Source organism: Oncorhynchus keta, chromosome 28 (assembly GCF_023373465.1).
Source record: "Oncorhynchus keta strain PuntledgeMale-10-30-2019 chromosome 28, Oket_V2, whole genome shotgun sequence".
Classification (NCBI taxonomy): domain Eukaryota; kingdom Metazoa; phylum Chordata; class Actinopteri; order Salmoniformes; family Salmonidae; genus Oncorhynchus; species Oncorhynchus keta.
In genome coordinates, this window is record NC_068448.1 from 6732793 (window position 1) to 6747906 (window position 15114).

The 15114-nt window shown below is 48.8% G+C and overlaps 1 protein-coding gene across 9 annotated transcripts in view; it reads right to left on the minus strand.

The window, feature by feature from the left end:
* The window catches only part of LOC118377891 (arginine-glutamic acid dipeptide repeats protein-like), a 670308-nt gene that overhangs the window by 342000 nt on the left and 313194 nt on the right, over window positions 1-15114 (minus strand). For 8 of the 9 annotated variants that reach the window (XM_052484576.1, XM_052484574.1, XM_052484575.1 and 5 more), the window contains one exon: window positions 4033-4113. In XM_052484576.1, the coding sequence (XP_052340536.1) occupies window positions 4033-4113 (81 nt within the window). Of the gene's footprint in view, window positions 1-4032; window positions 4114-7314; window positions 7378-15114 lie in introns of those variants that run through there. The other variant, XM_052484584.1, reaches the window with a different exon arrangement.

Here is a 15114-nt window from a genome sequence, read left to right on the forward strand (position 1 = left end):
TAAGCTAGTTAGCAAGGTAGCCGATTCCCCACGCTGTAAGCTAGTCAGCAAGGTAGCCGATTCCCCACGCTGTAAGCTAGTCAGCAAGGTAGCCGATTCCCCACACTGTAAGCTAGTTAGCCGATTCCCCGCGCTGTAAGCTAGTTAGCCGATTCCCCGCGCTGTAAGCTAGTTAGCCGATTCCCCACACTTTAAGCTAGTTAGCCGATTCCCCGTGCTGTAAGCTAGTCAGCAAGGTAGCCGATTCCCCACGCTGTAAGCTAGTCAGCAAGGTAGCCGATCCCCCACACTGTAAGCTAGTTAGCCGACTCCCCGCGCTGTAAGCTAGTTAGCCAATTCCCCGCGCTGTAAGCTAGTCAGCAAGGTAGCCAATTCCCCGCGCTGTAAGCTAGTCAGCAAGGTAGCCGATTCCCCACACTGTAAGCTAGTCAGCAAGGTAGCCGATTCCCCACGCTGTGAGCAAGGTAGCCGATTCCCTACGCTGTGAGCAAGGTAGCTGATTCCCCACGCTGTGAGCTAGTTAGCAAGGTAGCCGATTCCCCACGCTGTGAGCAAGGTAGCCGATTCCCCACGCTGTGAGCTAGCTAGCAAGGTAGCCGATTCTCTACACTATGAGCTAGCTAGCAAGGTAGCCGATTTCCCACGCTGTGAGCTAGTTAGCCAGGTAGCCGATTCTCGACGCTGTGAGCTGGTTAGCAAGATAGCCGATTCAGCTACTTTGTAACTCATAACATAACTGCCTAGGGACTTGGCACCAGTAACTACTAATTACAAAATCTGTAGTGGAAAACACCTGTGTCCCACATTAACTCTGCATTTTCATTACACGTTTATCAGCTCTGAAGATAAACTGTGCTGATTCATTTCTATGGTGACACTGGTTATCTATAAAAGACAAATGTTGGCCAGTATCTCCTAATCACGGACAGAGTTCCCGACAACTGGAAGTACTGGTGCCTCTTAGTAGTTCAACACGTTGTTTGAGGACCTCTGCTGAGGAATGGGATTATTTTCTTGAGTGTGTTTGTCATTTTTACATTCGTATTATATTTAGTACATTGTGTGCATGCAGGGCTCCCTTGCAAAAGAGAACTTGTTAAAATAGTCAAATAAATACAAAAAATAAATCATACAAAATATATTTCTCTCTATTTCCTCTCTTGTGTGGTGTTTTGAGAGAGCCCCAAGGCAGATCTGATAGTATTGCAGCAGAATGGATGGATGGGGAGGGAGGGAGGGAGGGAGCGAGGGAGGGATGGGGATGGATGGACGAGGAGGGAGGGATGGATGGATGGATGGATGGAGAGGGTGGGAGGGATGGATGGATGGGGAGGGATGGATGGACAAGGAGGGAGGGATGGATGGATGGGGAGGGATGGATGGACAAGGAGGGAGGGATGGAGAGGGAGGGAGGGATGGACAGGGAGGGAGGGATGGATGGACAGGGAGGGAGGGATGGACGGGGAGGGAGGGATGGATGGGAGGGATGGATGGGAGGGAGGGATGGACGGGGAGGGAGGGATGGATGGACAGGGAGGGATGGACAGGGAGGGAGGGATGGAGGGATGGACAGGGAGGGAGGGATGGAGGGATGGACAGGGAGGGAGGGATGGAGGGATGGGAGGGAGGGAGGGATGAGGGATGGACAGGGAGGGAGGGATGGAGGGATGGACAGGGAGGGAGGGATGGACGGATGGGGAGGGAGGGAGGGATGGATGGGGAGGGATGGACGGGGAGGGAGGGAGGGATGGACGGGGAGGGATGGATGGACAGGGAGGGAGGGATGGACAGGGAGGGAGGGATGGACAGGGAGGGAGGGATGGACAGGGAGGTAGGGAGGGATGGACAGGGAGGTAGGGAGGGATGGACAGGGAGGGAGGGAGGGATGGACGGGGAGGGAGGGAGGGATGGACGGGGAGGGAGGGAGGAGGGATGGACGGGGAGGGATGGACAGGGAGGGATGGATGGACAGGGAGGGAGGGATGGACAGGGAGGGAGGGATGGATGGACAGGGAGGGAGGGATGGACAGGGAGGGAGGGATGGACAGGGAGGGAGGGATGGACAGGGAGGGAGGGATGGACAGGGAGGGATGGATGGACAGGGAGGGAGGGATGGACAGGGAGGGATGGAGGGGGAGGGAGGGATGGACAGGGAGGGATGGATGGACAGGGAGGGATGGATGGACAGGGAGGGAGGGATGGACTGGGAGGGATGGACGGGGAGGAAGGGATGGACAGGGAGGGATGGATGGACAGGGAGGGATGGATGGACAGGGAGGGATGGATGGATGGGGAGGGATGGACAGGGAGGGAGGGATGGACAGGGAGGGAGGGATGGACAGGGAGGGAGGGATGGACAGGGAGGGATGGATGGACAGGGAGGGATGGATGGATGGGGAGGGAGGGATGGACAGGGAGGGAGGGATGGACAGGGAGGGAGGGATGGACAAGGAGGGAGGGATGGATGGACAAGGAGGGAGGGATGGACAGGGAGGGAGGGATGGACAGGGAGGGAGGGATGGACAGGGAGGGAGGGATGGACAGGGAGGGAGGGATGGACAAGGAGGGAGGGATGGACAGGGAGGGAGGGATGGACACGGAGGGAGGGATGGATGGACAGGGAGGGAGGGATGGACAGGGAGGGAGGGAGGGATGGACAGGGAGGGAGGGATGGATGGACAGGGAGGGAGGGATGGACAGGGGGAGGGAGGGATGGACAGGGGAGGGAGGGAGGGATGGACAGGGAGGGAGGGAGGGATGGACAGGGAGGGAGGGAGGGATGGATGGACAGGGAGGGAGGGAGGGAGGGATGGACAGGGAGGGAGGGATGGATGGACAGGGAGGGAGGGAGGGAGGGATGGATGGACAGGGAGGGAGGGATGGACAGGGAGGGAGGGATGGACAGGGAGGGAGGGATGGACAGGGAGGGAGGGATGGATGGACAGGGAGGGAGGGAGGGATGGACAGGGAGGGAGGGATGGACAGGGAGGGAGGGATGGATGGACAGGAGGGAGGGAGGGAGGGAAAGGGAGGGAGGGATGGATGGACAGGGAGGGAGGGAGGGATGGACAGGGAGGGAGGGATGGATGGATGGGAGGGAGGGAGGGATGGACAGGGAGGGAGGGGGATGGACAGGGAGGGAGGGAGGGATGGACAGGGAGGGAGGGGAGGGATGGACAATAAACCTTTGGGGTTTAGGGATGGACACACAGGGAGGGAGGGATAATACATTCTGGGATTTTACTGGGACGTGGAAGGACAATGTGATGGGAGGGAGGGATGGATGGACAGGCAGGAGGGATGGACAGAGGGGATGGGATGGACATTATTAGGGAGGGATGGATAAACATGTTCTAAATCTGAAGCCTTTCTGAAAACTTTGGACAGTAACACAGGGATGGACAGGGAGGGAGGGATGGATGGACACATTCAACAGAGCCAGGGTCTAAAATATAAGGGAGGGAGGAGGGATTTACCGTTTCCTTGGAGGGAGGATGGATGGATCTTGGAGGGAGGGAGGGATGGACTGGGAGCCCTTTAGGGATGGATGAAACGGGAAAGGAGAGAAAGGATCCTTACAGATCAGGGAACACTGATAACTGGACAGTCAAAGAAAAGGGATGGACAGGGAGGGAGGGATGCACTTATTGTTTATCTTTTTAGTTCTTTGGCTGGTTTAATATATGGTAACACAAGTAAAAAATAATACATTCTGTCATTTTACTGTTAACGTTGAAGCACAATGTGATGATGACTTAAAGTCATGCAATAATAACTGCAACATTTAATCTGAGCCATGTTTTGAATGTTTTGAATGTTTGATAATTATTATTATTATTTTACTGCTGCAACCAAAATAAACATGTTCTAAATCTGAAGCCTTTCTGAAAACTTTGTACAGTAACACAAACACACACACAAACACAAACACACACACAAACACAAACACACACACACAAACACAAACGCACACACATTCAACAGAGCCACAGTCTAAAATATAACCCCAGAGGGAAAAAGTAAGTGATTTACCGTTTCCTTGTTGGGTAGCAGCTCTTTACGAATCTTGAAGAAGTTCTTGCCGTACTGTCTGAGCCCTTTAATAAACCGCTTCTGAAACGAGAAAACAAGAAAGGAGAGAAAGACCAACCATTAGCTGCCATCCTTACAGATCAGAATCAGCAACACTGATAACTGTACAGTCAAAGAAAATGCAACTAGCCACACTGGTTCCAGGCCACAACAAAACATTGTTTTTTCTTTTCTTTTTAGTTCTGTGGTTGGTTTGAGAGTTTGATGGTAATCTGTAAAAAAAAAAAGCGCTGCGCAGCGACAGTGCACATCGACAGAGCTACAGAGTACATCGGCAGAGCTACAGAGCACAGCTATAGAGCTACAGAGCACATCGGCAGAGCTACAGAGCACAGCTATAGAGCACATCGACAGAGCTACAGAGCACATCTACAGAGCTACAGAGCACAGCTACAGAGCACAGCGACAGAGCACAGCTACAGAGCACAGCTACAGAGCACAGCTAGAGCTACAGAGCACAGCTAGAGCTACAGAGCACAGCGACGGAGCACAGCTACAGAGCACAGCTACAGAGCTACAGTGCACAGCTACAGATCACAGCGGCACAGCTACAGAGCACAGCTACAGAGCTACAGAGCACAGCGACAGAGCTACAGAGCACAGCGACAGGGCTACAGAGCACAGCGACAGAGCTACAGATCACAGCGACAGCTATAGAGCACAGCTATAGAGCACAGCTACAGAGCACAGCTACAAGAGCTACAGAGCACAGCTACAGAGCACAGCTACAGAGCACAGCGACAGAGCTACAGAGCACAGCGACAGCGCTACAGAGCACAGCGACAGAGCTACAGATCACAGCGACAGCTATAGAGCACAGCTATAGAGCACAGCTACAAGAGCTACAGAGCACAGCTACAGAGCACAGCTACAGAGCACAGCTACAGAGCACAGCGACAGCGCTACAGAGCACAGCGGCAGCGCTACAGAGCACAGCGACAGCTATAGAGCACAGCTATAGAGCACAGCGACAGAGCTACAGATCACAGCTATAGAGCACAGCTACAGAGCTACAGAGCACAGCTACAAGAGCTACAGAGCTACAGAGCACAGCTACAAGAGCTACAGAGCACAGCTACAGAGCTCAGCTACAGAGCTACAGAGCACAGCGACAGAGCACAGCTACAGAGCTACAGCGCACAGCTACAAGAGCTACAGAGCACAGCTACAGAGCTACAGAGCACAGCTACAGAGCTACAGAGCACAGCTACAGGGCACTGCTACAGAGCTACAGAGCACAGCGACAGAGCTACAGAGCACAGCTACAGAGCACAGCTACAAGAGCTACAGAGCACAGCTACAGAGATCAGCTACAGAGCTACAGAGCACAGCGACAGAGCACAGCTACAGAGCTACAGAGCACAGCTACAGAGCACAGCGACAGAGCACAGCTACAGAGCTACAGAGCACAGCTACAGAGCACAGCTACAGAGCTGCAGAGCACAGCTACAGAGCTACAGAGCACAGCTACAGAGCACAGCTACAGAGCACAGCTACAGAGCTACAGAGCACAGCTACAGAGCACAGCTACAGAGCACAGCTACAGAGCTACAGAGCACAGCTACAAGAGCTACAGAGCACAGCTACAGAGCTACAGAGCACAGCGACAGAGCTGCACAGCGACAGAGCTGCACAGCTAAAGAGCACAGCTACAGAGCACAGCTAGAGCTACAGAGCACAGCTAGAGCTACAGAGCACAGCGACGGAGCACAGCTACAGAGCACAGCTACACAGCTACAGTGCACAGCTACAGAGCTACAGAGCACATCGACAGAGCACAGCTACAGAGCACATCGGCAGAGCTACAAAGCACATCGACAGAGCTACAGAGCACATCGACAGAGCTACAGAGCACAGCTATAGAGCACAGCTACAGAGCACATCGGCAGAGCTACAGAGCACAGCTACAGAGCTAGAGCACAGCTACAGAGCACAGCTACAGAGCACAGCTACAGAGCTACAGAGCACAGCTACAGAGAGCACAGCTACAGCACAGCTACAGAGCACAGCTACAGAGCACAGCTACAGAGCTACAGCTACAGAGCACAGCTACAGAGCTACAGAGCACAGCTACAGAGAGCACAGCTACAGAGCACAGCTACAGAGCACAGCTACAGAGCTACAGAGCACAGCTACAGAGCTAGAGCACAGCTACAGAGCAGAGCACAGCTACAGAGCACAGCTACAGAGCTAGAGCACAGCTACAGAGCTAGAGCACAGCTACAGAGCACAGCTACAGAGCACAGCTACAGAGCTACAGAGCACAGCAACAGAGCTAGAGCACAGCTACAGAGCTACAGAGCACAGCTACAGAGCACAGCGACAGAGCTAGAGCACAGCTACAGAGCTAGAGCACAGCTACAGAGCACAGCTACAGAGCACAGCTACAGAGCTAGAGCACAGCTACAGAGCACAGCTACAGAGCACAGCTACAGAGCTACAGAGCACAGCTACAGAGCTAGAGCACAGCTACAGAGCACAGCTACAGAGCACAGCTACAGAGCACAGCTGTGTCAGGACACAATACAGAGGAAATGACTAACTCAAGCAGACACAGAAACAGATTATACTTATGCCGTTTCATGTGGGTTGAAAAGAGCAGCTACGGAAATCTATTGTTACATAAATCACATAGGAAATATCAGGTTCAGGGAGAACAACATATCTGAGTCTTACAGAGCAAAAGTTCAAAGCCAAAAAAAACTCAGCTTCAATAACTTCTGTATAATGGCACAGCATTTCCTTACACTGTGTGTTCACCACCACCAATTCATTCCTAAATACACAGACCGTTTTGCTCTGAAGAAAATACAGCACTTACATAATAATGCACTTGCACAGTCAAGAGCAAATAAAGAACATGATAATAATAATAATAAAAATAAATAAAAATCTACAGTGACAGGATGGAGGAAAATGACATGTTTCTCCACTTCACACAACAACCACCATTTTAGATTTTTACATAAAAACTAAAAATGAGAAACATTGGAATCTCAACATCTCACAACAACAAAACCAGTAAGAAAAAAAGAATAGAACATTTTATAGGTTAAAAAGACAAACCTAAATGTATTTCAGTATTTCTTCTCCTTTAAGAGATGCGAGCCATAAAAAGCAGAGGGAGGGAGGCTGAAAACATTCACGGAAAGCGAAGCAGACTACCAACACATTTACTTTCAGCTTCCCGAGGCAGGCAAGCCCTGCTCCCCACTCCCGTACCTTTCTCCAGTTAATAATCTCAGACAACGTCTCTCTCCAACCAAGTAACTCCAGAGAAAAATGTGTTCAAGTCCCGGGGAGACTCCACAATGCTCTACGGCAAGCCACAGGTAATACAGGAAGAATCAGAGTGGGCAAATCCACAAGGTCTCTGAAGGAACAAATGGGCTTTTTTTTTTACAAGCAAGAAATAGCTTGTCACTCTGTGCTCTCCCACTACAAAGGGGACAGCTTTACATGTGATCTTTCTGCAAGAGAGCCTCTGGTCGGGAGCAGGCTGGAAAACCTGGAGCGGCACATGAGCCCAGTGGAGTGGAGCCCTAGAGAGCCTCTGGTCGGCAGTAGCCTTGAAAACCTGGAGCGGCACATGAGCCCAGTGGAGTGGAACCCTAGAGAGCCTCTGGTCGGGAGCAGGCTGGAAAACCTGGAGCGGCACATGAGCCCAGTGGAGTGGAGCCCTAGAGAGCCTCTGGTCGGCAGTAGCCTTGAAAACCTGGAGCGGCACATGAGCCCAGTGGAGTGGAGCCCTAGAGAGCCTCTGGTCGGGAGCAGGCTGGAAAACCTGGATCGATTTTTACTCTGGTAGCATCTACTCAGCTCCCTCTAGCCTGTTGTGATGTGAGGACTGCTAAAGCTGGCTTTATGTGTTCTCTAGCCTTCACAGTCCATGTATCTACACTGACCCGGTCCAAATCACAACCTTCCCTGTTTTCATTAAAACCCTCAAAGCCACTGTCTTCTGCCTGCCATTAAGAGGAAACTACAGCATCTCAGGGGCTTGGAGTGAACACACACACACACACACACACACACACACACACACACACACACACACACACACACACACACACACACACACACACACACACACACACACACACACACACACACACACACACACACACACACACACACACACACACACACACACACACACACACACACGGAGGAGAGAGGGAGGAAGGGAGGAACAATGTGTGTAAAGCAAGGTGTTGGCAACAGTAAAAGGAGACAAGCGAGAGGTAAAAGCAGGCGTGGACTTCCTGTGAGTCCTGTATGTGTTTGATACCAGGCCGTTTTCACAAAGCCAACGTTATGTAACCTCAGATTGTTTACACACTCAGGTCTGCTCTGGTCAGGGAGAGAAGAAGAATTTCACAGATGTAGCTAACAGGTTATTTCCCCCCACACACAGGAAGTGAACAGTTGCAAAATAAAACCTGGACAATCTGTGGCCATTATTACACAACAAAGAAGAAGTCTATTGCAATAAGTAAAAGACAGCTTATAATTGACATTTCTGCAGAAGCTGCAGTGATTAACTACATTAGCCCTGACTTGAACACAAGATACAACCCACCAAACAAGTCCCTTCATGAACATATAGTACAATAATAATATTAATACAGAATTATATATGTGGCAAATGCCTTCTAAAAGTTATTCCCCGACTGAGGCAAGTTACCGACTCTACCAGAGGCCTTGTCTGAAAGCAGACGAGGACAGCTTCATGAACGACTGAGGACAGTTTTACGACTGAGGCTCTACCAGAGGCCTTGTCTGAAAGCAGACGAGGACAGCTTCATGAACGACTGAGGCAGTTACCTACTCTACCAGAGGCCTTGTCTGAAAGCAGACGAGGACAGCTTCATGAACGACTGAGGCAGTTACCTACTCTACCAGAGGCCTTGTCTGAAAGCAAACGAGGACAGCTTCATGAACGACTGAGGCAGTTACCGACTCTACCAGAGGCCTTGTCTGAAAGCAAACGAGGACAGCTTCATGAACGACTGAGGCAGTTACCTACTCTACCAGAGGCCTTGTCTGAAAGCAAACGAGGACAGCTTCATGAACGACTGAGGCAGTTACCGACTCTACCAGAGGCCTTGTCTGAAAGCAAACGAGGACAGCTTCATGAACGACTGAGGCAGTTACCAGAGGCCTACCAGAGGCCTTGTCTGAACCGCAAACGAGGACAGCTTCATGAACGACTGAGGCAGTTACCTACTCTACCAGAGGCCTTGTCTGAAAGCAAACGAGGACAGCTTCATGAACGACTGAGGCAGTTACCTACTCTACCAGAGGCCTTGTCTGAAAGCAGACGAGGACAGCTTCATGAACGACTGAGGCAGTTACCGACTCTACCAGAGGCCTTGTCTGAAAGCAAACGAGGACAGCTTCATGAACGACTGAGGCAGTTACCGACTCTACCAGAGGCCTTGTCTGAAAGCAGACGAGGACAGCTTCATGAACGACTGAGGCAGTTACCGACTCTACCAGAGGCCTTGTCTGAAAGCAACGAGGACAGCTTCATGAACGACTGAGGCAGTTACCGACTCTACCAGAGGCCTTGTCTGAAAGCAAACGAGGACAGCTTCATGAACGACTGAGGCAGTTACCGACTCTACCAGAGGCCTTGTCTGAAAGCAGACGAGGACAGCTTCATGAACGACTGAGGCAGTTACCGACTCTACCAGAGGCCTTGTCTGAAAGCAAACGAGGACAGCTTCATGAACGACTGAGGCAGTTACCGACTCTACCAGAGGCCTTGTCTGAAAGCAAACGAGGACAGCTTCATGAACGACTGAGGCAGTTACCGACTCTACCAGAGGCCTTGTCTGAAAGCAAACGAGGACAGCTTCATGAACGACTGAGGCAGTTACCGACTCTACCAGAGGCCTTGTCTGAAAGCAGACGAGGACAGCTTCATGAACGACTGAGGCAGTTACCGACTCTACCAGAGGCCTTGTCTGAAAGCAGACGAGGACAGCTTCATGAACGACTGAGGCAGTTACCGACTCTACCAGAGGCCTTGTCTGAAAGCAAACGAGGACAGCTTCATGAACGACTGAGGCAGTTACCGACTCTACCAGAGGCCTTGTCTGAAAGCAGACGAGGACAGCTTCATGAACGACTGAGGCAGTTACCGACCTACCAGAGGCCTTGTCTAATCATCGAGACAGCTTCATGAACGCCTGAGGCAGTTACCGACTCTACCAGAGGCCTTGTCTGAAAGCAAACGAGGACAGCTTCATTTCGACTGAGGCAGTTACCGACTCTACCAGAGGCCTTGTCTGAACGCAAACGAGGACAGCTTCATGAACGACTGAGGCAGTACCGACTCTACCAGAGGCCTTGTCTGAAAGCAACGAGGACAGCTTCATGAACGACTGAGGCAGTTAACTCTACCAGAGGCCTTGTCTGAAAGCAAACGAGGACAGCTTCATGAACGACTGAGGCAGTTACCGACTCTACCAGAGGCCTTGTCTGAAAGCAGACGAGGACAGCTTCATGAACGACTGAGGCAGTTACCGACTCTACCAGAGGCCTTGTCTGAAAGCAAAAGGACAGCTTCATGAACACTGAGGCAGTTACCTACTCTACCAGAGGCCTTGTCTGAAAGCAGCTCTGGGCTGTCATGAACGACTGAGGCAGTTGACTCTACCAGAGGCCTTTTGGTCAAACGAGGACAGCTTCATGAACGACTGAGGCAGTTACCGACTATACCAGAGGCCTTGTCTGAAAGCAGACGAGGACAGCTTCATGAACGACTGAGGCAGTTACCGACTCTACCAGAGGCCTTGTCTGAAAGCAGACGAGGACAGCTGAACGCTCCGTTGAACACTGAAACTGTAATCATCTGGAGATCAGTGGTTACAACCTGTGGTCGACAGGGATGCTGCATGTGGTTATTTCATTCATTTATTTAGAAGTATTTGTTCTTCCGAAAACAGCAGCTGGGAGTATTAATGGCATTATAAGCAATTTTATATTACTTTTATAATACTCTTTAATATACTAGAGTCACTGCTAAAATTGACTAGATTTGATCACCGAGATATGTTATGTTACACGAGTCTGTTAGTGGTTGTCCTCAAGAGCTTTAGACAGTGATGTGGTGATCGCCGGGATGGAAAAGGCTGGGAAACACAACTGTAGAGGACACGCTATCAGACTAAAACATCATAACACAAGTTCCAAATGTAGTAAATTAAATGGCAAGCTCCGGGCTGTAGACGACCTTTTCAGTTGATGGCACCAGCACATCATTTGGTCATACAGAACCAGGCTGATAATGACCACATAATGTAGCTGTATTCCATACAGAACCAGGCTGATAATGACCACATAATGTAGCTGTATTCCATACAGAACCAGGCTGATAATGACCACATAATGTAGCCGTATTCCATACAGAACCAGGCTGATAATGACCACATAATGTAGCTGTATTCCATACAGAACCAGGCTGATAATGACCACATAATGTAGCTGTATTCCATACAGAACCAGGCTGATAATGACCACATAATGTAGCTGTATTCCATACAGAACCAGGCTGATAATGACCACATAATGTAGCTGTATTCCATACAGAACCAGGCTGATAATGACCACATAATGTAGCTGTATTCCATACAGAACCAGGCTGATAATGACCACATAATGTAGCTGTATTCCATACAGAACCAGGCTGATAATGACCACATAATGTAGCTGTATTCCATACAGAACCAGGCTGATAATGACCACATAATGTAGCTGTATTCCATACAGAACCAGGCTGATAATGACCACATAATGTAGCCGTATTCCATACAGAACCAGGCTGATAATGACCACATAATGTAGCTGTATTCCATACAGAACCAGGCTGATAATGACCACACAATGTGGCCGTATTCCATACAGAACCAGGCTGATAATGACCACATAATGTAGCCGTATTCCATACAGAACCAGGCTGATAATGACCACATAATGTAGCCGTATTCCATACAGAACCAGGCTGATAATGACCACATAATGTAGCTGTATTCCATACAGAACCAGGCTGATAATGACCACATAATGTAGCTGTATTCCATACAGAACCAGGCTGATAATGACCACATAATGTAGCTGTATTCCATACAGAACCAGGCTGATAATGACCACATAATGTGGCCGTATTCCATACAGAACCAGGCTGATAATGACCACATAACATAATGTTCCATACAGAACCAGGCTGATAATGACCACATAATGTAGCCGTATTCCATACAGAACCAGGCTGATAATGACCACATAATGTAGCTGTATTCCATACAGAACCAGGCTGATAATGACCACATAATGTAGCCGTATTCCATACAGAACCAGGCTGATAATGACCACATAATGTAGCCGTATTCCATACAGAACCAGGCATAATGATAATGACCACTGATAATGACCACACAATGTGGCCGTATTCCATACAGAACCAGGCTGATAATGACCACATAATGTTCCATATAGAACCAGGCTGATAATGACCACATAATGATTCCATACAGAACCAGGCTGATAATGACCACATAATGTAGAACCAGGCTGATAATGTATTCCATACAGAACCAGGCTGATAATGACCACATAATGTTCCATACAGAACCAGGCTGATAATGACCACATAATGTTCCATATAGAACCAGGCTGATAATGACCACATAATGTAGAACCAGGCTGATAATCCACATAATGTTCCAGAACCAGGCTGATAATGACCACATAATGTTCCATACAGAACCAGGCTGATAATGACCACATAATGTTCCATACAGAACCAGGCTGATAATGACCACATAATGTTCCATACAGAACCAGGCTGATAATGACCACATAATGTTCCATACAGAACCAGGCTGATAATGACCATCCTGTATTCCATACAGAACCAGGCTGATAATGACCACATAATTGTGTATTCCATACAGAACCAGGCTGATAATGACCACATAATTCAGCCGTATTCCATACAGAACCAGGCTGATAATGATGACATGAATTAGCCGTATGGCTACAGAACCAGGCTGATAATGACCACATAATGTTCCATATAGAACCAGGCTGATAATGACCACACAATGTGGCCGTATTCCATACAGAACCAGGCTGATAATGACCACATAATGTTCCATATAGAACCAGGCTGATAATGACCACACAATGTGGCCGTATTCCATACAGAACCAGGCTGATAATGACCACAATGTAGCCGTATTCCATACAGAACCAGGCTGATAATGACCACAATGTAGCCGTATTCCATACAGAACCAGGCTGATAATGACCACATAATGTTCCATATAGAACCAGGCTGATAATGACCACACAATGTGGCCGTATTCCATACAGAACCAGGCTGATAATGACCACATAATGTTCCATATAGAACCAGGCTGATAATGACCACATAATGTTCCATACAGAACCAGGCTGATAATGACCACATAATGTAGCCGTATTCCATACAGAACCAGGCTGATAATGACCACATAATGTTCCATACAGAACCAGGCTGATAATGACCACATAATGTTCCATACAGAACCAGGCTGATAATGACCACATAATGTAGCCGTATTCCATACAGAACCAGGCTGATAATGACCACATAATGTTCCATACAGAACCAGGCTGATAATGACCACATAATGTTCCATACAGAACCAGGCTGATAATGACCACATAATGTTCCATACAGAACCAGGCTGATAATGACCACATAATGTTCCATACAGAACCAGGCTGATAATGACCACATAATGTTCCATACAGAACCAGGCTGATAATGACCATCCTGTAAATTAGCATGGCCTTGTGTTCTTACATTGATTTGGATAGATTCACTCAGGGTTCAACGCTAAATATGATCATGTTGCTAAATAGATGAATGAATTAGCCTACATGGCTACCAGTACATGTAATGTCCTAACAAAACCGTTCCAGACCTAGGCTTATACCGTCTACTTGATGTAAGCCAAAGATATTACGGAGTTACAGTTCATATTCTATGGATTTCACATGACTTGGCCCACCCACTGGGGAGCCAGGCCCAGCCAATTAGAATGAGTATTTCCCAGACAAAACGGCCGTTATTACAGACAGAAATTCTCCTGAGCACCTCCCTCTCCACCTTCTCAGACGATCCCGCAGGTGAAGAAGCCAGATGTGGAGGCCCTGGGTTGGCATGGCGACACGCGGTCTGAGGTTTTCTGAAGCCGGTTGAATGTACAGCCAAAATCTTTAAAAAAAAAAAAGACATTGGAGGCGGCTTATGGTAGAGAAATGAACACTCAATTCTCTTGCAAACAGCTCTGTTGGACATGTCCGCAGTCAGAATGCCAATGGCACACTCCCTTAAAAGCTTTGTGCATATGGAACATTTTAGGGAACTTTTATTTCATCTCATGAAACATGGGACCAATAAAACATGATGTGCTGACATTTCTGTCTGGTAGGATGTGATTATCCTCTCTGTAACTGGAACAGTAGATGTCCATTTCTGTCTGGTAGGATGTGATTATCCTCTCTGTAACTGGAACAGTAGATGTACATTTCTGTCTGGTAGGATGTGATTATCCTCTCTGTAACTGGAACAGTAGATGTCCATTTCTGTCTGGTAGGATGTGATTATCCTCTCTGTAACTGGAACAGTAGATGTCCATTTCTGTCTGGTAGGATGTGATTATCCTCTCTGTAACTGGAACAGTAGATGTCCATTTCTGTCTGGTAGGATGTGATTATCCTCTCTGTAACTGGAACAGTAGATGTCCATTTCTGTCTGGTAGGATGTGATTATCCTCTCTGTAACTGGAACAGTAGATGTCCATTTCTGTCTGGTAGGATGTGATTATCCTCTCTGTAACTGGAACAGTAGATGTACATTTCTGTCTGGTAGGATGTGATTATCCTCTCTGTAACTGGAACAGTAGATGTCCATTTCTGTCTGGTAGGATGTGATTATCCTCTCTGTAACTGGAACAGTAGATG